Here is a 23,087-nt window from a genome sequence, read left to right as displayed (position 1 = left end):
AAAAGGTGGCCTGCACTAAGGTTGAAAGACTTACCGCCATCTGTGAGCAGATTGTCTAGAATATGCGGGAGCCTCGACGTCTCACAACCCTATGGACCTTCAGAGCCTGTTACAGGGATAGCGTACAGTTCACGGAACGCAAAATATCACATTTGCTTAGGGATCCCTTTTAATACATTTGCTTTTTTCAACTGATTACCCATTCGTGGCGGTCGTCGGTAGTTTGCTCCTCATTTTCCCATGCCAAACAAAAAGAAGCACTTTTAGTGTACAAAGAGTTCTAGAGTTCGGATCTGTAGAATTGTTTTTCAGTGGTCACTCCTTTATTTCAACGAGGTTCCGTTGGAAGGTTGGGTCACATCTCAGATCTCTTACGGTTTAATCAGAGTATACAGACTAGATATTAAGTGTTGGTTTAGCATGAGATGTTTATTCTGCAACATTTTAAGAGAGTGGTGCATATGAAATAAAATACTTCTTTTTTCGCATGTATATATAGAACGTGTTGTGTGGTTGACTATGTCCGAGTGTTATGCAAGACAACACATAATTGATAATAATTAAGAACGGGTCCAGAAGATGGCATCAGTATACGGCAATGAGAGGCATATTTGCTTCAGTCGATATTACAGTCTCGCCCTTTGCCCCACAAATAACATAGCTTTCATATTCAGTGAAATCGTAATTCCAGAGTTGTCCTCAAGGTCTCTGATGTAGAATAGAAAAGCAGTGGAAGGGTTACCTGTGAAACCCATAGCTGCTAATTTAACTTGTTAAATTCTTTAGTTGAATATTCGAAATATAATTCACTAATATTAATATAGCCTTATATTTTCTCATTTAGCTCAGTAGGTTTTGCTTAGCTATTAGCTGTGATATATTAGGCAATGCACTAATCTTCAAGCATGTCTAAACTCAAGAGCAGCAGAATACAAACGCAAAAATAATTCTTATTAAAAATAAATGTATATTATTGTACACATAAAAACTGGCTTCTATGTTACATTGTTCTCGTGATGTCTTTTCATGGCATAAAGTTCTTTATCTGTATGTTGTAAGCTCACAATTCATAATTACCAACTTCCTAGAACCACATTTCTTAAAATTTTGATCTTTTGGAGTAGTGTGTATATAAGCACATACGTGCATGAGCGCAATTGTAAATTTGTATTATAATTAATTCGTATCATGAGATACCATATTGCAGACCTGATGAATACTTACATACCAGGAGCAAGACATGAACATGATATGGAAAGGGATTCTGATTAGTACTATTTATTTTATCCCTCAATGTTACTATGTGGACACGAATGATTTGAACCCGTATTTGTAGAAGTAATTTGTGTGTGTTATGTATGTATGTACTGATGTAATATTTGTGGTTTGGCTATATGTGACACTAGATCTTCGAATGGATTTCTCTAAAATAAACTTTGTTGAAATGCTGGGTTTGTTAATTTTTATAACACATCTTTAATTAAATATGTTTAATGTTTGTAGGAATGCATATATTATACTAGGATTTTAGAGTGATTGATAGATTATCCATTGATAGTTTTCACCATCCACACACACACAGACACACCCTATGCCATATGACGCGTTAAATTTTAACTTAGTTTCTATCTGATTTTCTACTTGCTACTTAGAAATTCACATATAGGATATTGGTGAGAAAGCCGGAAGGAAGGAGACCACTGGCAAGACCAAGGCGTAGGTGGGTGGGCAATATTAAAGTGGATCTCAGAGAGATAGGGGCTTCAATCAAACCCCATGCCCTCAAGATTCATTTAAATATTATCCGGCAATTCTCGTTTACGTCTCGCAAGTGATTTCTTCCCTTAACATATTGTGACTGAAATTTTGTATGCAATTCTCGTCCCTCGTATGGATTGGATATAGCTGGCTCCGGATATGGACCGTTGGATGGCTCTCGTGAACACAGTAATGAATCTTTGGGTTCCATAAAATGCTGGGAAGTTCTTGAGTAGCTGCACAATTGGCGGCTTCCCAAGAAGGACTCAGCTCCATGACTGAGTGAATGATTTAGAAATTAAAATATCCTTTTTTGCTATGGAAATAGAATATTCCTCGTCATCCCAAAATCGTGTCTCTAAGTATCTGATGAGAATGAGTTTTAGTTGTAACACCAACATGGCCGTCAATATTGTCCCGGTAAAAATATTTGAGGAACATAAGCTAGAATTAGAATGAAAGTTATTTGTGATTCATCATTATCACATTATCGCAGTTTTGTTGGCAGAAATGAATAGCAACAAATGTTTATAGACTTAACAGCACCTTTACATTAACATGTATCGGGATTGACCTTTCAGCACATCAATAATATACCAGCGGCTCCGTTACGGACTAGTCAAATGTTATGCTGACATTTGTTTCTCTCTGCCAGTCTGACTTTTCGGCAGTAAACTGAAGTGTATAAATGTCAACGCTCCGATCAGTACTGCAGAGACAATTTAGCGAATTTCAAATGTGACTCAATTCCTACAAAGCAAGTGCACTTCACAATTCAGTATCATCATCATCATCATCATCAGTAATCTGTCAGACGACAGGTTCACAGTCTCTTCCAAAACAATTCCTCCACTTAATGCGATCTAGAGCTTTCGCCTTCAAATGACAGTATCCTCTTCTGTCTGCAAGGTCATCCAGCATCTTCTTACGTCTTCTTCCTCGTCTTCTTGTCACTTCTATCCGCCCCTGTATCTTTCCTTCAATAACTTCTTTTAGAAGACAGTTTCTGCGTAAAAGATGACCAGTCCAATTAGCCTTTCGTTTTCTTATTTCGTGTAGGATATTCCTCTGCAATTCAGTATAACAAATTGCAATTGCACTTGGTGGCCAAGCATGCGCATTTCAAAGGGCCAGGTTTAGTTGCCTGATACGAAGCCCTAACTCAAATCATTGAAGTTCTCAAAAGTCCCGCCAAAGCGTCGATGATGTATATGCCTCAACATGGTTCAAAACTGCTTCCTCTTTGACCTCTAAAGTATCGTCACTTTTGCGGAGGTGTTTATAATGGTTAGAAAATAGACGAAAAACTGTAAGTGAATAAATGTTCAAGATTTGGTCGTCTCCTTAAAAATTGTGGTTAGCAAAATGTATTAGACTGCTTGACAGATGTCTGTGAGAAACACAAATATCTGTGCCCTGGACAAGATTCAAATAGGCTTCTACATTTTCTAATAAAAATCACCAAAATAGATGTTGCAGAACACTTGCAGTATTAAGCTGATGATGAGGTTTGAGAGCTTATAGAACAGAGTGGTGCACTAATACTTACGCCTTTTGGCCGCAGATTTCTCTGTTACGCCAGTATTTGCACTCCGTCCAGTACTGGTAGTCACTGCCAGGAACCTCTTCAACTACGCAAGCATTTGGCCTGTCAACATCGCAGAGCAAACAATACTGAAATAAGGCACAGGAAATGATTTATGGAATTAAAGTTACATACCGTATTTACGCATGTATAGGCCGCAGCACAATTTTCAGACAGAAATTATAGAAAAAATAATTTTCTTGGAATATTATTTCAGGAGTAGAACACCCTGTATTACTAATTATGAATATAATTTTTTTTAATGAAGTGTGATTTCGAATATTTCGAATATAAGTCGCACCCCAGTTTTCCTCTTGAATTTTTGGCAAAAAATGTGCGGCCTATACATGCGTAAATACGGTATTTAATTCTGAACACAAGCGTATTTTCACTCTGATTTACTAGGACAGCTTCTACTTTTGGAAATAATATAAAGTGAAGGAAACCTGGAAAAGTATACCCGAATGTGCAGTGTATAAATGCGACAGACCTTCGTTATAACAGATAAATGGGGAGACAGGCTGTCCGTTATCGTCGACGACCGCTATAAGCGAGGGAAGGGGTATCCATAGAAGTACACCATAGGATACGTAGCCAATACACGCAATAAACATAGAAACACTCAATGTGATTACATTTTTCTTTTAAATAGTTTTCTAAATGGGACTCTTTTTAGTGTATCAACATCTCTAAAAATTGACGATTGTACACAGCTCAGTTTTGTCCTTTACTTCCGAAATGCATTATATCTGTGCCCGTTATAAACACGGTTTGCCTTATAATTTGAGGTATTTCATATTTTATTCGCCTTGGTCATGATTTGCTGCAGATACAAACCCCTTCTGCGAAGCTAATCCCACTGAAGGTATCACACTGTATGATCTTCACCATATCGAATACTCTTTCGAAGGTGGAATCCTGATGAAGTCTATATTGGCCGCGCCATAGCTGAAGCGGTTAGTCGCTGGCTGGTCAAGTGGGATTTGTGGTGGACAAAGTGGCGCTGGAGCAGGTTTTCTCCGAGTACTTCGGTTTCCCCTGTCAATCTTCATTCCACCAATTCCTCCATAGTCACCCTCACCTATCATCTGGGGCTGGTACAATAGGCCAGAAGTGGCCGCAGTACAAGGGACTTAGTCCCACCCGACTAGCAATAAAAAGAAGTCTATATTCACCAGTTTTTAAAGGCAGCGGGTTGCTGAGAACATCGATATATTTAGATCTAATTTCCAGTTAATAAAAGAGTTATATTTAATCAATATGAAACAAAATTAAATTAGTGTGTGAACGTGTAGTGAAGACCCTAATGCCATGGCTTGTCAATACCTGTCAAGTAGAAGTAAAAAGTAAAGTAAAGTAAAGTTATCCCTGTAACAGGCCGTGAAGGCCCATAGGGTTGTGATATGATGAGGTTCTCACATTTTCTAGAAAATCGACTCATAGACAGCGGCAAGGTTACCACACATACGCGCCGGCCGCCCTTTAACCCCAAGAATATTCCAACAATATACCTGGTACTCATATTTGTTAAAGGCTTAGTCGACCCCAGGGCCATAGTGCGGCTGGAAGGATTAGGTCAATTGAAAAAGTCCAGTGACCTCATCGGGAATGGAACCCGCGACCTTCCGTCTTGTAGCATTGTGCCTCAACCAACTACACTACCGCGTCAAGTAGCTGCCGAAATTACACGCGTAAACGGATGTACAGGCTTACGGGGCTTCCCAGTCTTGCGTTCACTTGTGGCACACTTGCAAAGAACGCATAAGAAATTATGGTGTTCTCACTAACGGAAAAAGTTCTTTTAAATTCGGTGGGGTAAGGGTTAGTTTCTTGGAGTGGGGTGAGACTGAGTTCACTTGGTATGTAGGCCTCTAACTGGCATATTGTACCAACTCCGGATGATAGATGATGAGTGTGGAGCAGTCGCTGGAATGATAATTGGCAGGTGAAATCCGAAGTACTCGGAGATAACCTGCCCCAGTTCCACTATGTCCACCACAAATCCCACATAAATTGACCTGGACTCGAACCCGGGTCGCTGTAGTCGGAAGCCGACGACTAGCCGCCTGGGGCGAGGGGTTCTTATTTCGTATCTTTATCCAGAAACTTTCTATTCTCTTCACTGCTGATCATCTTACATTCTCATTCAACTCTACACTAGTTGTGCGCTTGGAACAGAGTCGCCAAGTTACATAAGAATCAATCCACTTAATTTCAGAGAGATGTTTAATTTCGCATAGGGAAGGGTGGAGTCAAGTTGGGTCCACTCGGCACGGCGGCTACTGATTGGCCTATTGTACATGCCCCGGGTGATTATGATGATGGAGAATTTGGTGGAATGAAGATTGGCAGGGGAAACCGAAATACTCGGAGAAAGCCTACTACAGCGCCATTTTGTCCACCGCAAATCCCACTTGACCAGAACCGGGATCGAGCCCGGGCCGCCGCGGTGGGAATCCAGCGACTAACCGCTTGAGCTATGGCGCGGCCTTCAGGGAGATGTTACTCTTCTGTCTTTGCACTGAGGGGGTAAAATGTACATTATTGAGCAATTTGGCGCTACTTCCGCCATCTAGCCGCCGAGCCGTTTACTGATAACCGCTGTGGTAAAATGTTGTGTGAATATAAACTAATTGCAGATGCATACGCGAACGCAGACATAAATGAGACATAATTATCATTTGCAGGCCATATATAAGCAGTACTGCATTAACAGTATGAAGTTTTTATTTCCATGTGTGTTAGTCCTGGAAGACTTTTTTATCTGTTTCATCATCCATTAGTGCTAGACATACCCATGAATGCAAAAGTAATGATCTTTATACATTAAACAGACCAGTAAGTTTTTTGTCTCAACTTTGCTTAATCTTTTTAGGATGCTTTCCACATCTCTTTGGCACGAACTTGTTTAGTCTCAAAGTAAGGAAGTAGAATTTCTTTTTTATTTTCTACAGGACACAAACATGGGATGGAGTGTGTGATTCAATTTTTATTATAAACAGGGGGCAACATATATTGGATAAGTTCACCAGTAAAAAAAGGTAAAAGTATTCCTGTGCTTAACTAACTAAGCACTACACCATGAAGGCGTGTAGGGGAGTGGATGTATAGATCCACATTGTCTTGACCTCGACACTAGCTGGAGGTGAGCGTTCAGCTTCACACCCCGGCCGCTTTACTCCCGGGGAAGAAACCTCGGTACCCATTGTGTAGGAGGTTGGGTGGACCCAAGAATCGGTTTGGACGAAATAGAGTAGAGAAAATTCTTGATCCTAGCTGGGCTCGAACTCCGACCTACGCTATCCCGGCTCCTTAAGTTCATTATCTAGGCAATATATTACTATGCAGATGTGTCAGTACAAAAGAATTCACTCCTACCCACTTGCTGTAATCGCTTCGATTCTTCCTGTTATGTTCGCCCTGTCCCATCAATGGGATAAGATCCACAGCCTGGCTGCCATAAGAGGAGGAATCCTCATACGCACTTTTACATGACCTGGCCTTATTATCGAAGGAAACTATGTCCTTTATTTGGTTACGCCTATACATTTCGCTCTTGTCAGATTTAAACCTTAATTGTGAGTTTTGAGTTTCTCGCGGAGATGACTACAAGAAATTTCCTTTTAAAAGAAAACATGACACCGTATATTTTGGTGAATAGATACCAACGTTTAAGAGGATCCTGCTGACTCCATCTTCGGGGTAAAAAGGTAAGTTGGATAGCAGCAGATTCGTCCGAAAAAAAAAATTGGTTCCATCTTCCAAACTACACGTCGTCATATATCAGAAACAGCAATCATCTTAACTCTTCCTTATTCTACTTATTCGGAACTCCAAAATCGACATTTTCAAAAACTTACATTTCTCTGAACCTTGTGATTTTATCGGTTTCAGTGGAGAATAAAATTAAAGCTACAAAATTGATCCTGTTACAATGGCGTATTTCGGAGGAGAAGTCCAACGCCCTCCCAACAATCCTGATCGACCTATGCTGCTTCGCTGTGTGTAGGAACTGAATTATGTCTGCATACGTAACAGTTGTGAATGGCTCCATTGTAGGTTGTCGTGTGGCATAGCGCTCAACCTACTTTCGCCATCAATGCTGTGGGCAGCCGCTTTGGCGCTGGACAGCAGTCTTGATCGTCTTGATGTAATTCAGATATGCAAGAAGCCACAACTGAATAAATTAATCTCAAGGCAATATTATACGCGGAGAAAGATGCTGTAGCACAATGAGCAAATTAATTCGTTGAACTTGCTGTAACAATATATGCTGGATCTTAAATCACAAGGTCAAAGAAAATCTGTGCCCACATCTACATGCTGATTACTCAATATCATCTGTAATTATCAAGGACATAGCTCTCATATGATGAAATGAGTAGAGATTCTGTTCTTAATTTGGTCGCTCTTACATAATAGTATTTGTATCAGAAATTCAAAACTCTGTATCTTATGTAAGGGGTGACCCTTTTTGGCTCTTGCACCGCGACCACAATAAACTCTGTATCTTAGTAGCTTCATTTCAAAATGTGACAAGGGTCGTGCTTTTGTGAACAACAGCAGCAAACGGAAATTTTATTTGCTATCAAATTAAAAGCTGATTAATTTCTGGGGAAGTTTCTTAACATTAAAGTCAGACTTATATTTTTTGGGGTTCTTTCGAAGTTCAAAGATTAAACGTGTAAAATGATATTTCTCTCTGTATAGCCTAATGGTTGCAATGCTTTGTCTCCCACCCTAAGGAAATAATGAAGATTGGAGGTGCCTGAAGAAAATTATTCAGGATAATATCTGGACCCAAGAGAAAGGAAGGAATTGAAGAAAGAGGAAAGGTGGATCATGAGGAGCTTCATAGTTTGGTTTCTTCACCCAATTTAATTAGGCTCCCAAACCGTGGGAGATTCGCTAATATGATGATGAAAGAGCTTATGGAATTCCGGTCTGAACATAACACTTAAAATTAATTTAGAAAAATGGGAAATAATATAAATAGAACGCTGTCAGGATATGATTCTATAGTGAATGTCTGTGAGCACGGTGAAAAATATTTGGGTCCCACAACGTTTTTGACTACTCATTTTTTATCAGTCGATCCATGAGACTCTGTACCATGAAGTCGGCTGCGTGTGTTTAACTTACAGTGCTAAAGAAATAAAATAATATTTCCCTTGCTATTAAACATTCCTGATTGGCTGATGCTGTAGTAATGTTTGATCAGTCCATCGGTTGTTTAACGACGCAGTATCATTTACGGAGCTATTTCGTGATATGTTATGAGAGGATGGTAATTTATGACCATTTGAAAATGAAGAAGCGGAAAAGTAGGCTGTGGCATGTTTTTATTTAGGGGATTCACGAAAAATCCCAGCTAGATGTCCGGTCCCTTAAGATACATTAATTTATACCAAAGGTTATCAAGCTTTTTGTACAAACTACACCCTGAAACTTTTAAAGTAATATCTGGGTACACCCAAAGAAACTTAGAAAATGCAAATAGTAATATTTTAATGGTCTTATAATATATATACAAAGTGGCATTCATTAGCGTAGCTGGCTGAGGCACTATGCTACAAGCCGGAAGGTCACGGTTTCGATTCCCGATAAGGTCATTGGATTTTTCAAGTTGACCTAAAACTTCCAGCCTCACTATGGCCCTGACGTCGACTCAGCCTCTAAAAGAAACGAGTACCAGGAATCTTCCTGGTGGTAAAGGGCTGCCGGTGCATAAGGCTGAAACCCTAACCTCCATCTGTGAGCCGATTGTCTAGAAAATGTGGGAGCCTCGACCTCTCACAAACCTATGGACCTCCACAGCCTGCTACAGGGAGAGCTTTACTTTCTTTATGCTGCAAACATGTGCGACGGATATTAGTTCAAACAATTTACACATAGGCTACAGAAAGAATCCATATCTGATCGATATCTTAAAAACTGAAAAGAAAACAAACTCCGTGGTTTCAGTCCGCAAGCGAACTATACCGACCGAGCGACCGCCGCTTGTCGGCGAAGTTAGTACCAAATTTAGCGGATATAGGGTGTCGCATGATCAGCGTAACGAATCCCCACGGCCGTTAATTTCGATTTTCTAGACCGGAGCCGCTATTTCCTTAAAATAGCTCCTCAATTATCGTCACGAGGCTGAGTGGACCCCTTGAAAACAGACCTAAATACGAGTATATAGACATGTATACGCTTTGTGCAATTAATTTAGTGTCTTTAAATATAAGAATGTGGAAAAGAATACCAAAATTTGGTGTAACGATATTTCTCAAGCGTTTTATTAACGATTTTGCTTCTGCCGTTTGTTTGATGCTCCTCTGTTGCAGATTTAAAAGAGCAACATAAATTCCACACTTCATAGTCATAAATTCAATTAGGACCCTCGGTAAACCTGTTCGATAAGATAAACGTCACACTGCGTACAAGCATAAAATGTGTTTCCTTCAATTTCGTTAAATGATACCTTATAAAATGCTACAATTTAATGTTTACTTACTCATGGAGCTGAGCCCCTCTGGAGGAGCCGCTAATTCTGCAGCTGCTCAAGAATTTCCGGCATTTTATGGAACCCGAAGGTTCATCACCGTGTTCACAAGAGCTCTCCACTGGTCCCTATCCTGAGCCAGATCTATCCAATCCATACCATCCCATCCTATCTCTCTAAGATCCATTCTAATATTTTCCACCCACCTACGCCTTGGTCTTCCCTGTGGTCTCTTTCCTTCTGGCTTTCCCACCAATATCCTATACGCATTCCTCGCCTCCCCCATTCGTGCTACATGACCTGCCCACCTCATCCTCCTTGACTTGATCATTCTAATTATACTTGGAGAAGAGTACAAGTTATGAAGCTCCTCATTATGCAGTTTTCTCCAACCTCCTGTGACTTCATCTCTCTTTGGTCCAAATATTCTCAACACCCTGTTCTCAAACACCCTCAGTCTATGTTCCTCCCTTAATGGGACCAAGTTTCACACACATACAGAAACACAGGCAAAATTATAGTTTTGTATATTCTAATTTTTATGTTTTTGGACAACAGACAATTTAATGTTACAAATCTTAAAGTGATCTAAATAATTTATTCACAAAATTTGTATTGTCTTAATCAACTTCAATCTCAGCTTAATGTAAATAAGCCCACGTGATACATCGCTCAACTAATTCTTTCAAGTTGCTTTCACTTCGACCCCATGAGTCTAATTTTGGTGTAATCGAGTGAGGAAAGCGAACGATCTGGACCAAGGTCACTCTAAAACGCGGTCCGCGCAGCAGAACCTGAAAACCTGTCTCTTCTTGCACGTTTCATTTCTCAGTTTAACACATCTCTTTCTGTCTCTGTCTGTCTGTACCATTTGTTTTGTTGGCCACCAAATTGTTATTGTTAAGTCAAGGGTATCCAGTAATTTTCTGTTTTGATGTTCTTCGTGTCGTGTAATAAGTAAGCTATTTCGACTTCACCCACTAAAATATCAAAGGAGATAACGCATCTCGAAGCAGAGGACATCCGGTAGCCGTGAAAACGTGCCAATTTGACAACGGATTCTCAGCTAACTACGTTACTGCAGCGTGGTAAACCATGTAACTGAATGATTGCGAGCTATACATTTTTAATAATATGGGGTGAATCTGACATATAATTCTTTTTAGCAGCTCGTCTAGTACTTTTTGGAGGGACCAAGTAAAATCACGATAAATCTAAGAATAAAAATATCAGGGCCCAAGTTCGAGCTAGGAACTTCCTAAACTTATTATAATGAAATATTATGAGTTCCCTGATTGTTTAATATAATTGAGTTAATACTAACATAAATAAATTAAAATAAATTAATCTTGAATTCTAGGAATAATTGCTCTGAGGCCTATCATGTACTCCGATGATTTAATTGTATATCACAGCGGTTATTAAGGAGAAATTTCTGGCGATAGTATTTGAATATTATAAATATATTGTAGTTACATATCTTAAACCGCAGCCTTTTCATGTAAAATAAATCCTGTAAATAATATTCTTATTAATTGCAATTTTTAAATTTGTAATACAATTGAAAGTACGAGATGAATTAACAGAGGCATGCTCAATAGACCTTCTCCCCCGCGGCTACGTAAAGGGCAGCTTGAAGATTTCTGTCCGTCTGTTTGTTGCAGTACTTGCTTTCCAGTAAACAGTCGTGTAGCACAGACCCATAACGTCCGTAAAAAAAAATATACACTGAAAGACAAGGAAAAGCGTCTGAAAACTGGAATATATTTCCCGGAAAATATCTTAATTATTTGGCATAAAAATGGCTGATTACCTCAAGACAAATTGCTGTTGGTCGCACTGAGAATCACTGTGGGCGTACAAAAATACATTGAAATTTGCAAATATATTTTTTGCAATGAGAAAATTTTGAAAACAATACATTTTAATTCGAAATTCATGCAAAGCATACTGGTATGTAAAAACTGATATTCGTCCGATCATTTTAAGTGTTGAGGCACTATGATACAAGCTGGGAGGCCGCAGGTTCGATTCCCGATTAGGGCATTGGATTTTTCAGTTAACCTAATCCTTCCAGCCGCAATGTGGCACTAGGTTCGACTCAGCCTTTGACAGAATTGAGCACCAGGAATCTTCCTGGGGAGTAAAGGGCGACCGGCGCTTAAGGCTGACAACTTGACCGCTGTCTGTGAGCCGATTGTCTGGAAAATTTTGGAGCCTCGACGTCTCACAACCCTGTGGACCTCAACGGCCTGTTACGGCTTTACCTTTTAAAAGTAGACTTACTGAGATCACCTTACTATTTTTATGTCTGTAATTTCTTCCCCAACAAAATTTGAATACATGAATCAGTCTTCATGTACATCATGGCAACTGAGCCCATCTCAGCGGCGTACTTCATAAATCCCTCCCATCAGTCTGTATGTCTGTATGTGTATCTCCCTATCGTAGCTAGGCAACGGCTCGGTAAAAACTTCACCGAGGCGACGAATACACACTCATCGATAGAAGAATCGTTGGATTTTTTTTTCTGTGCGATCCGTGTAGTACCTAAAGAAATCAGACGGTCAATTCTTCCCAGAACGTACTATTTTAAGTCCTGGATTCAGTAGTCGGCTTGGATGCCGATTTTCCTGAGTGAACTTATTCGTAGTTTTCCTCAGTCCCTCCAAGAAAATTATTGTATAGTAGCACCCGTGTGGCAAAGCTACTTCCTTCCATATTCTCCCCTTCTCTTTCACAGCCACTCCTCTGCAGCTGAGAAAACTTCGTTAAGGAGACTAATGGCTACTCACCCCTGCTCCTGAGCTATCTTGATGTTCCACCACGGTATCTTGGCGGTTGCTGCCGGGGATAGAAGCACAGCCACCAGCATGTGCAGAATAACAGAGCACGGAATGTCTGTCGCCATGGCGCGGAGAGCATGAACTGGAGGAGCTGCTGCTACTTCAGGTCGCGGCTGATACCAGCACAGCTATGGAGAGAGGGAGGGAACTCTCTGCCCTCGCCTCGAGCTAAAGGTCAGATTGCTTCTCGAGCCTCTAAGGTTATACATCACCTTTCCAGCATTGGACCGCATCCATATTCACGACTTCAAAAGCAAGCCTGTTCAGATATAGAAGCTGAATTTATTGCACTTCATGAAATACAGTGCTAAAACAGTGAAATCTTAAAAATCTCTGTCAGAATAAGCGTTTACTTGGCAGGCATTCGAATCTGTAGTCCTGTCTCCGTCCCAAATGCAACTTCAGAATATTTCCGCTACTCGGTACTGCACAACATAGGGTAAAGTAAGTGGACGTGTAACCACAATGAGCGCTGCCTGGCAAGTGTCACTGAAATTCAGACAAACGTTGTTCTTGCAACCCTCTTCAAAACTCGATAACGTATTTCGATACCTCGCTATTTAGTATTCAGGAAGTCCCAGATTCCGATATCGGCCTGGACTTCGGTTATCCTGACTGAAATCTTTGGTGAGTTCCACAGTTTCTCCAGGAAAATTAAAATTAGGCCACATCCTCCCCAATTCATTTTTCATTAATCGTCCCACCACTGGACTGCACACTACGTGTTTTATATATGCCGTATAGAAAGTGACCATGATCAGTAAGCTGAATTTCGTTCATCCCTAACTAACTAACTAGCTCTATGGACCTCAGTCCTTTTTGAGAAACTGCAAGTCGCTCAGCTACTCAACATTTTCTCAACATTTTATGGGAACTTACCGTCTTCACAAGAGTCAGTCTCTAGTCCTCATATTGAGCCAGATGAATCCAGTCCATGCGGCCCCACCCTTTTCTCTAAGATACATTTTAATGCTATTCTCAGACGCGTGTTGAAGTCTTCGTACCTGTAATTTTCCATCTGTCGTTCCCACCAAAATCTTGCATGCATGATGTATGCCCGGCCTATCTGTTTCTACTTGACTTGATCGTTTTCATTATATCTGGAGAAGTGTGCAAGTTATGAAGCTCCTCGTTATGCAATTGCTTTCCAGTTGCTATATCATCCCTCTTGAGTCCAAATTTTCTCCTCAGCACCCCTTTGTCAAACACCCTCAATATATTTTCTTCCCTTAATGTCAGAGTCCGACTAGCAATAATATAAATTTGTTTCCGAGCGAAAGCGTAAATGCCTTTTTCTCATAAACGCATATTCTTCTTAGCATTAAAATGTATAGACTTGAAAGGATTCTGACGATGGTGTATGCTGTACAGAACTATAAGGTTTATTTTACACTCTATCCATCGTCTGGTATAAAAAAGACAAAAATTACGTTTCGAAGACTGAATCTGTCTCCATCCTCAGGCCATTGGTCCAGTGATTGAGGCTAGCTCTTTCTAACGGGCCCACCTGAGTAGGTTTATCCTGCCCCATCCACCTGAAGACAAAGACAAATCCAGTCTCCGAAACGTTGTGGCTTTTTTGTCTTTTTTATACCAGACGATGGATAGAGCCCAAAATAAGCCTAATAGTTCTGTATTAAAATTTATGTTAAAGGCTACTCTTTGTTCTCTTTTATACAATTCATTCCAAAGATTTCGTTGGGTGAATTCGAACATTTTTAAATTTACCACAAGCAGAAATGTCCGTTTTTCGCCCCGAATATGATTATATAAATTAGAATATACTCGTATGAAATTCTTTCCCTGGAGTAAAGCGACAGGGGCGTGAAGCTGACCATTCACCTCCAACTAGTGCCGAGGAAAAGAAAGCTTGGATCTATACATACACTCCCCCATATATCTTCATAGTGCAGTGTTTATTTATTAAACACAGGGAGAAATTCACCTCTACATCATACCAAATAAAGGCGGGGAATGAGGTCATTTCCAAAAACTCTGCCGCAAAATTTGAATATTGCGTAAATTCTGTCAACATTGTGAAGTAAATTTCGTGAAATCTGTGCTCCTCGCTAGGCCCGCGGTATGAAACAGAATACGCTAGTTTTGACATCGGCACTAGCTGGAGGTGAGTGGTCAGCTTCACGCCCACGCTTTACCCCCGGGGAAGGAGTCCCTGGTACACATTGTATATGAAGTTGGGTGGACCCCAGAGTCGGTCTGGAAGACGTGGAGAAGAGAAAATTCTTGACCCTATCGGGATTCGAACTCCGACTCCTCGGCCGTTCAGCCCGTAGCCAGTTGCTATATCGTTCTGTAATGTAAGAATTAAATAGAGAGAGGTTAGTTCTATATATTATTGTAGGTCTACTGCAACCCGCGTCTGTCTGACTCTTGTTCAATGTTCAAACGCTGCTGTCACAACTGCCTGTTACCCAAGGCCGGAATAATAATGCTGTCACAGTTTATAAGAAGCTTCCAACAAACGTCATGCAGTTAAACCATTTTATTGCCCCTCGGTCATTCGCAGCGTAATATTATTTTTTATTTTTAAAACATAAATTTATATACAAAAATGGCCTGGGACATTCTTTCAGCGCCCTTTTTTTTAAATTCGTGTGTATAAAGATAGCCTAAGCAATGCCCATCAGGCCCTTCAGCATAACTTTTTTATTGTGAAAAAATAATTGTAAATACAAAAAGGGCCTAGGCAATGCCCATCTGACCCTCTGTAGCACATTCTTATAAATATGTTATTCTATTACAGAGGTCTCCCCGCGATTTTTGTATATCTTAACTTAAATCTGAGATTATATTATTATAGTACTGTTATTATTTTGTACATTTACTTTTTTTTCTTTTCTTACACGTCTACTTTAAATTAATATAGGAATATGCACATTCGTGCGCTTTTCTGTTAATAATAATATAGGAACATTGTTTATGAACTAACAAACGCCTGGCAGAAAATCTTTTTTCTTCTAGCCTTAAGGGCGAGGGCACACCAAAGAAACTGGAAACCGCAACGCAACTGCAATTTCCGAGAACTGAAAATCAATTCTCTGAAATTGCGTTGCGTTGCGTTGCGGCTTCCGGTTTCCTTGGTGTGCCCTTGCCCAGAGAGCTCTGATTCAGCGTAGCAATTCACATACGAACAGTGCTGCCATCTCTTAATGATACCATAAACTTGAAGTACGTCACCAAGGTTCATGACGTCACGCTGGCTATGTTGCCCGCCAATAGCATTGAGTTGCGACCAATTGCAACTGATTGCAACACCGCCATTTTGTCATTAGAAGCTTTGGGTAGCAATTGGAAGCATTCTGAAGTTCTGAAGCATCTGAAAGTTATTTCGTGGGTGGAAGTTGTCAAGTGCAAGTTGTTGTGTCTGGAATATTTTCTTCTTTTTGCCTTTCGATAAGTACAAGTGAGAATTTGGAGAAGATGGAATCATTCAATTCGTGGATGGTGTTTCCAGTTGGGCTGCATGCTATGTTATCAGACAAACTTGTGGATATAGTTGGAGAACTACCGGAGGAAATCGGCATCATGATTATCAGGTAAAAAATATATCATTGTGATTCAGAAGTTTTTTAATTGTGCTTCATATTTGTCCAGTAGATGAATTTAAATTTTAGTTTTCGAATATACAGTCTCTTAGCTGAATCTATATACATCACTGTAACGTATAAAATGTTTAACATCCAAAAGAAAGTAATTTGAATGGCATGCCAAAAGCAGGGTATCTTATAGAGAAATTTAATATACTTCGGGCTGCAAGCGTATACATATTATTATGCTAGTTATCGTTTGTGGTGGAAAACGGAAATAATTATTTTCAACCTACAGTTAAAAGCTTAGACCATGATATGAAAGCATTCAAGCCTGTATTAAAAGATTAACTCCTAACTCCTGCTCTGTAGATAATTTTACCAATATTGAAAATGTTTAAGCTTTATGGATATCTGTATGTGAAATATGTTTCTATTATGATGATCCGGGATAGCGACTAGCTACTGGGTGGACGAACGAGGGGTCGTGGGGTTAAGACTTTTCCATGTTGTTCAGACCGGCACTGGGATCCACCCAACTCCTATCCAATTGATACCGGGGCTCTTTCCCCTTGGATAAAGCGGTCGGGGCGTGAAGCTGGCCACTCACCTCCCAACTAGTGCCAAGGGCAAGAGATCCACTCCCCTATATAACTTCATGGCATAGTGTTACTTAGTAAATTACAGGGGCAAGTTTTTTAACTTATATAACATCCTTAGGTTTAGTCCAAAGAATGATGTGAGGAATGCAAACTCAATTCAAACATTTCCCCCCTCTCAGTGTTTTAAGATCATTATTACAGTCGCAGATTTCAACATTTGATTTGGCTCTGGTTTACTATTAAATTTTTATAGGCCATGTTGTTTCTTGAAATGTACAATTTGTTGGGACTGCTACAATTCTGTGCAATATAAAACAGTAAGCTGGTGTTGTGCTCTTTATTTCTTTTATTAGCAATAGCCATAGGGATTTAAAATCTAAATTTCTTAGCCCCTTGACCTATGAATCATAATGGCTTAGTCAGTAAAATGATTATGGACTAGACTACCAGTCTTTGATTCCTGACACTAGGAGATTTATATTAATGTATCAAATGGCCCAGAGCCACACACAAATTCTTATTATCCAATTTAAATCTTGGGAGAGCATCAGGTGCTAATTTCCAGTTGTAAAAGCAGAAGAGGGCTACATTTATGTGAGATATGTGTGAAAAGACATGGTTTCCCAAATTTGAACTTTAGAATGTTTATGGCTTTGAATATTTCATCAGTTTTTATTCTCCTAACACAAGAAATTGATGCTTGCCAATAATTTCTTTAATAGACACAAGACAATGTTGTTAAAAGTGTAAAATCATATGAAGTATTTCTCCTTGTAATTCAGTGAATTTGCTTGAAACATTTTTCAATGCAGTTAATATTGAGACATCATTAACTTGAAGTTGGACTGTTAAGTGATGTGGCAATGCTGATTTAATAAATGGGGTATAAAGTTTCATTTAGAACTTAAGACCTTTTAATAGTAACTAATGTATCACATTAAATTACTTGAGTCAGTAAACATACCAGAATTTGTTAGCACAGTCTGCAGAGTTCAAATTCAGATCACCTGTTGTGAACCAAAATTAAATACATCAGTCAAGTACAGAGGAGCCACTAATATTAAATCTTATAACTTAGAATGTGGTTAATGCATAGACATAAAATGTAACACTGTTCCAAATTTAAATTTACCTACAGTGACATCTGAAACCATCCTGAATACAAAGTTATGTTAACTTCTACTAATATAGTCTGAAATGGTAACCAATTTCAATATTTGATTGCAGGATGCTAGATTCCAGGACTCTTCTGTCTGCAGCTGTGGTCAGCAAAAAGTGGCGGAATTTATGTCATGCAGATTCACGTCTTCAGAAGAAAATTATGCAACAAATAATGTTCCAAGGAGTGGCGCAATACCTGAATCCACATAAAATCAGCATACAAAGGAGAGATCCAAATAACTACTGCCCATCATCTACTATGAATGGGCACCACAGGATGACTGTTGCACCTGTATCAAGTAAGTTTTCAATGCTGTCTTCGTTTGTTAAAGTAAATGCAGTGTTTAGAACAGCCTTACATAATCATGTGATAGTAATGTTTACAAGATATATTTGTGATACATAACCCTTGTATTGCTTTCATTATTTAAATCATTATACATCTTCGTTGAATGAAGCCGTCAGGTTGGGTGAAATGGTTAGCCTTTGTCGTCAATATGTTGTGTTGTTTTCAATGCAAGACCATTATCCCTAGTTAAATCCAGCCACTAGTGCCATAGTAGTAAGATATTTAAATCCCCTGCTCTTGGACAGTAAAGGTTAATGCAACAATACTTGTAATCTGCCTACTAAGTGATAAAAGAGACAGTATTGCAGTTCTTTCATGGAACAGCCATACATGAAACAATTTTAATGCTAGCCCTCTTGGTCTGATTTCCATGATTAGTTGGATAGACCATTGCAATAACAGTGAGAAGAACAATTTTATTATTTTATATCTATACTACTGATCTGATATCACTATTTCCAGTATTGTAGGATCATCATCTTTGCTGCATACATCATCATTTAACAATTTCCATATATAATTTTCATTTATATTTCGATATTTCAATCAGTGATCCCATTAGCTTCCTTCCATAATGTTCAGTGCATTTTCTTTATGAAATGGTACTAAAAATGGGACAGTCAGAAATACTTAATTGTCAAGTTAATGTATCAATCATTGAGTTGCTACAGTGGTCAGTCCCCAAATACAAGTGTAGCAGTCCAACTTGCATGTAGGGTACATGCATTTTTAAACCAGTCACTGCTATTTATATACTTGATTTTAAATTACATGTTTATTATACATAAAATAAGGGAAGACCAAAGCGTAGGTGGGGGACAATATTAGAGATAGGATGGGATGGTATGGATTGAATATATCTGGCTCATGATAGGGACCAGTGGAGGGCTGTTGTGAACACGGTAATGAACCTTGAGGTTCCTTAAAATGCTGGGAAATTCTTGAGTAGCTGCAGAATTGGCAGTACCTCCAGAAGGGCTCAGCTCCATGAGTAAGTAAGTAAGTTATACATAAAATAGTACATCCTATTTCTTTCCGATAATTTTAGCCACTGAATTTAATAACTGTGTAGCCTCTAACTTGTGGTCAAACATGTTAAAGCTTTGTCCCACATGACAGTTAAAAGCTGACTTTCAGTTGTGGGCATGGGAGTCATGCTAATTGGCATTATTAGCATGAATCAGCTTGTCAGCAAAGTCTCTCTCCCTCTTTCTGACCATACTACATTTTCTTTTGGCCAGCAGCCTCCATTACCATAAACGCCAACTTCCAAGCGGTACAAGATACTGGGGCTAGTGTTATACACTGTCATTACCAGGATAATAAAGGTCTATCAGTGAAAATGTGTTCTCATCGTAACCTTCAAAATGTTTCCAAATTCTGGTCTCTATCTGACCATCATTCTCATGTATGTCTATGAAACAGTTTTTATTAACCACTCTAGCGCTCATTGGCACCACAGCTCTTCCAGTTTGCATATCATAACTTGAACCCGAGAAATGGTAATATGGAAAGAAGTCACCTTGTAGAGGTTGGTTCTAGCCCTGATCATGCTTGAAGGCTCAAAAATATTCATGAAGCTGTACATCTAATACACTAAATAGTTATGCAGAGAAATTGGCTAAAAATTGATCAAACTCCTTATCAGCCTTACTAGATCTAGTTTAAGGCATGTAGTTAGTATTATGCAGAATTCTGTGGTATTATTACAGGTTAAACTCCACTGCCTCCCCAACCTCACATATGAACAGTGAGTATGGTGAATTGTTTATTCTTTATTATGCTAGTGGAGAATGCTGAAGGATCCTTCATCATAAATAAACTGTCTTTGCACCTGGAATGCAAGGGACATTGTACATAGCGGTATCTGGGCTTGTATTCTTCTCGTATTTATCAAGACTTTTTGACCATTCCTCTAATATTATTTTTGTTATATTTAGTTTCAAGTTCATTAATTCTGTCTTTGGTCTTCCCTTATTCTTTCTTTCTGAAAGTTTTAGTAGTTTCATATCATACATTATTCACCTTATTCCCCTGAATTTGACTTGATTCTGCAGTCCTTGAAATTTTTTGTGCATTTCACTGAAGCNGTCTGCTTTACCGTGTCCTACGGTGTTGTCGCTTGCAGATTTACTTATACTTTTTCTTCAACCCTGAAGATGGGGGCGATACGTTCCTCCGAAACGTCGGTTAACACCACATATACACGGTGCCAAATCCCAGAAGACTGCTTTCTTCATAGTCACCGCCGTGAAAGCCTCAAATCTTACATGATTTATTCTGTTTTAATCTGTAGTAATCTAGACTGTGTTTGGCTGAAGTTTTCTAATACTTTTCTAAATCCTATTCATATCCATATTATCATCTGTATTCTTCAGTGCTGTGTACCAGTTTTCCATTTTAATCTGATACTGTTCTCTTGTTTAACTTACATATTATTTAGCTTCTTAAGTTAAATTTCCCAAATCATAATTTGTGTCACCCATTTCCTTACTGAAAATCCCTTCATATTTTTCCGATATCAGTAGTACACCACTAGTATTACAGTCAGGCCCTCTAAAAGATGAGATAGCAACTGTAAACTTGAAAACCATCACTTATCTATTCAAAATACGATCAGAAAAAATAGTAAATTTTCCTGCTCAGTTTAATCAGAATTTTTTCTTCTTATTAATTATGTATTCCATTTCTCCATGTGTTACAATAGCAGAATTTTAAATGAAATTGTGTTTATAAAACAAAAAATCTCTTGTCTGCAAGTTTGTGTTATATGGCCTATGTACTAAGATGAGATAACAAATTGCAGATACAGATCGCCCGAGGCTTCCTCGGATGTGGGCACCAACAGACTGGCAATTTACAGTTCCAGCTGCAGAACAACCAAATGAAACAACACAAAGAAAGGGATTCAGCAAAGCTGGCAAATCATCATCCACAGCAAAAAGAGGTAGGTAATGCCACCACAATCTGTAATATTCTGTAGGACAGTGGAGTGGCTTGAACGCAATTCGGCATGTCCTGGTTGATATAGTGGTCATGCTGTAAACCCATATTTGACAAGAGTCTGCTTTGATACTTGGCTTTGCATGGTTTCTTGCCATTCCAACTCATTTTTTCTGGGTTTTCTCTTGTGGTGATAGTGCTTTTAAATAGCAAAGACTTGCATTTCAAGACCACATCTACTCAGTGTCTAATGTCTGTCATAGCTTCTCAGCCAATTTGATACAATGCCATTGAACAACCAAAGACTTGCTTATGCAAGTATGGCATCACGTACTTTCTTAATTATATTTTTAGTCTATAATATATAAAAGCATCATACATAACCAGCGATCATAGTACCCAAGTCTAAGGAGACTTGTGAGCAAGATTATATATTTTGTTGAGCAATGAGGCCTGTTTATTATTAATTTATTTGATCAATAATATACTTCAGCTTGAGAATTTTATATTAAAGGTAGAGTAAACTATTGTATACACTTTGAGACATTCCTTTTACTTTAGATTAACAATGGATTTTTTTTTTCAGATGCACACAGAAACTCACCAGAATGGAAATGGAACCAAATCTTTTGACACTTGTATCTGCATAAGATGAATTATATTAAACTTATTTTTTAATGCAACTTGATTCTAATTAAACTTAATTTATAATGCAACTTGATTCTAATTAAACTTATTTTTTAATGCAACTTGATTCTCATTCATTTGAAATTGTCCTGTTGTCCTTTCCTACCAATCCATTCAAATTCACTGAATTCTGTTGTCCTCTTATACCAGCCAATGAATGCTACATGATCATTACATTTGATATGTAACACCTTATTCAGTGGGTTTATTTAATTAAAATATGGGTAAGATGATACTGGGACAAAATTAATAACTTATCTCTGGCCTATGTCAAAATGAAGTGGAATTTTAACAAATGATGGTATCCCTATTTAAAATGAAGACCATGATGTAATAAGGTATTAGCAGTCCATATTCAAATCTTGGTCCACAGACTGGTCATCCTACCGGTTTTTATGTATTGCAGCAGCGAGATGATAATTACCAAAACCCTGCCATGTACTACTGGCAAGATGAAAACATGATTTTTAGACAAATCTTAACATTTCTGCTGATACAGTGAAGTTCAATGTATCCTGGTCAAGGTCAGGCAGCTCCATTCACCAGTGCCCTGCTTCTTCTCTTTGTTGGAGTATAGTAAATGCTGGGGCTCTATTTCAAAATTAGCTATGAATGTTTTTCCCATTGTCTCTTTGTCAATTCAGTACTATATATAAATAGCCCATCACCTGGAATTTATGTGTGTATAAAAACTAAATTTGAAACAACAAGATTACATATACCAAGGAATGACTTAGACCTTGCAGCATACAAGTCCTGCTACAATATTTTGTTACAAGTCTAGCAGAATGTGAGTGATATAGAAAGACTGGATGACAGAATGAAAAGACACAGTGAGGCTTATAAAATGCCTTTGCTCGATTGTAAAATATGTCCACATGTTGATTAGGAAACTGATAAAAGTTAAACTCATACTAGTAACAATACCCATCATCTTTCCTGCTTACCCAAACAAAATACTCATAAAATTATAAATAATTTTTGCAGACTGATGAAATGTGATTGGCCCTGTTTTATTATTGAGTGCATCAGGGAACTGCTATTCTTACAGCATAAATATTTAAATTTTGCATTTTCCACGACAGAGACTACCATTACACTACATCTGATTAAATTTTATT

At 38.7% G+C, this 23,087-nt stretch overlaps 2 protein-coding genes and 1 long non-coding RNA gene across 4 annotated transcripts in view; 2 read left to right on the top strand and 1 right to left on the bottom strand.

Moving 5' to 3' along the window:
• The window catches only part of LOC117283036, a 289,651-nt gene extending 276,998 nt beyond the window's left edge, over positions 1–12,653 (top strand). The window contains exon 3 of the long non-coding RNA XR_004514033.1: positions 12,574–12,653. This is a non-coding gene — a long non-coding RNA (uncharacterized LOC117283036). The remainder of the gene's footprint in view (positions 1–12,573) is intronic.
• The window catches only part of LOC111873770 (transforming growth factor-beta-induced protein ig-h3), a 43,192-nt gene extending 30,097 nt beyond the window's left edge, over positions 1–13,095 (bottom strand). Inside the window, exons 1-2 of the mRNA XM_023868718.2 lie at positions 12,626–13,095; positions 3,308–3,406 (exon numbers count right to left, since the gene is read on the bottom strand). Coding sequence (XP_023724486.1) covers positions 3,308–3,406; positions 12,626–12,741 — 215 coding nt within the window. The 5' untranslated portion in view covers positions 12,742–13,095. The remainder of the gene's footprint in view (positions 1–3,307; positions 3,407–12,625) is intronic.
• Positions 13,096–15,756: 2,661 nt separating this feature from the next.
• On the top strand, positions 15,757–21,995 carry LOC111873767. 2 transcript variants are annotated; one of them, XR_002844430.2, is made up of 5 exons: positions 15,757–16,233; positions 18,054–18,286; positions 20,049–20,086; positions 21,143–21,283; positions 21,866–21,995. XR_002844430.2 is itself a non-coding variant. In XM_023868715.2 (4 exons), exons 1-4 carry the CDS (start codon positions 16,118–16,120, stop codon positions 21,910–21,912), a joined length of 537 nt encoding a protein of 178 aa, XP_023724483.1. In that variant the 5' UTR covers positions 15,771–16,117; the 3' UTR covers positions 21,913–21,995. The 2 variants fall into 2 exon arrangements, 1 of the variants encoding a protein (XP_023724483.1); XM_023868715.2 differs by lacking the exon at positions 20,049–20,086 and having other exon boundaries at positions 15,771–16,233.
• The last annotated feature ends 1,092 nt before the right edge of the window (positions 21,996–23,087 follow it).

The sequence above is a fragment of the Cryptotermes secundus genome, unplaced genomic scaffold, assembly GCF_002891405.2.
Source record: "Cryptotermes secundus unplaced genomic scaffold, Csec_1.0 scaffold142, whole genome shotgun sequence".
NCBI lineage: Eukaryota > Metazoa > Arthropoda > Insecta > Blattodea > Kalotermitidae > Cryptotermes > Cryptotermes secundus.
This window is presented reverse-complemented; position numbering and strand designations above follow the sequence as displayed.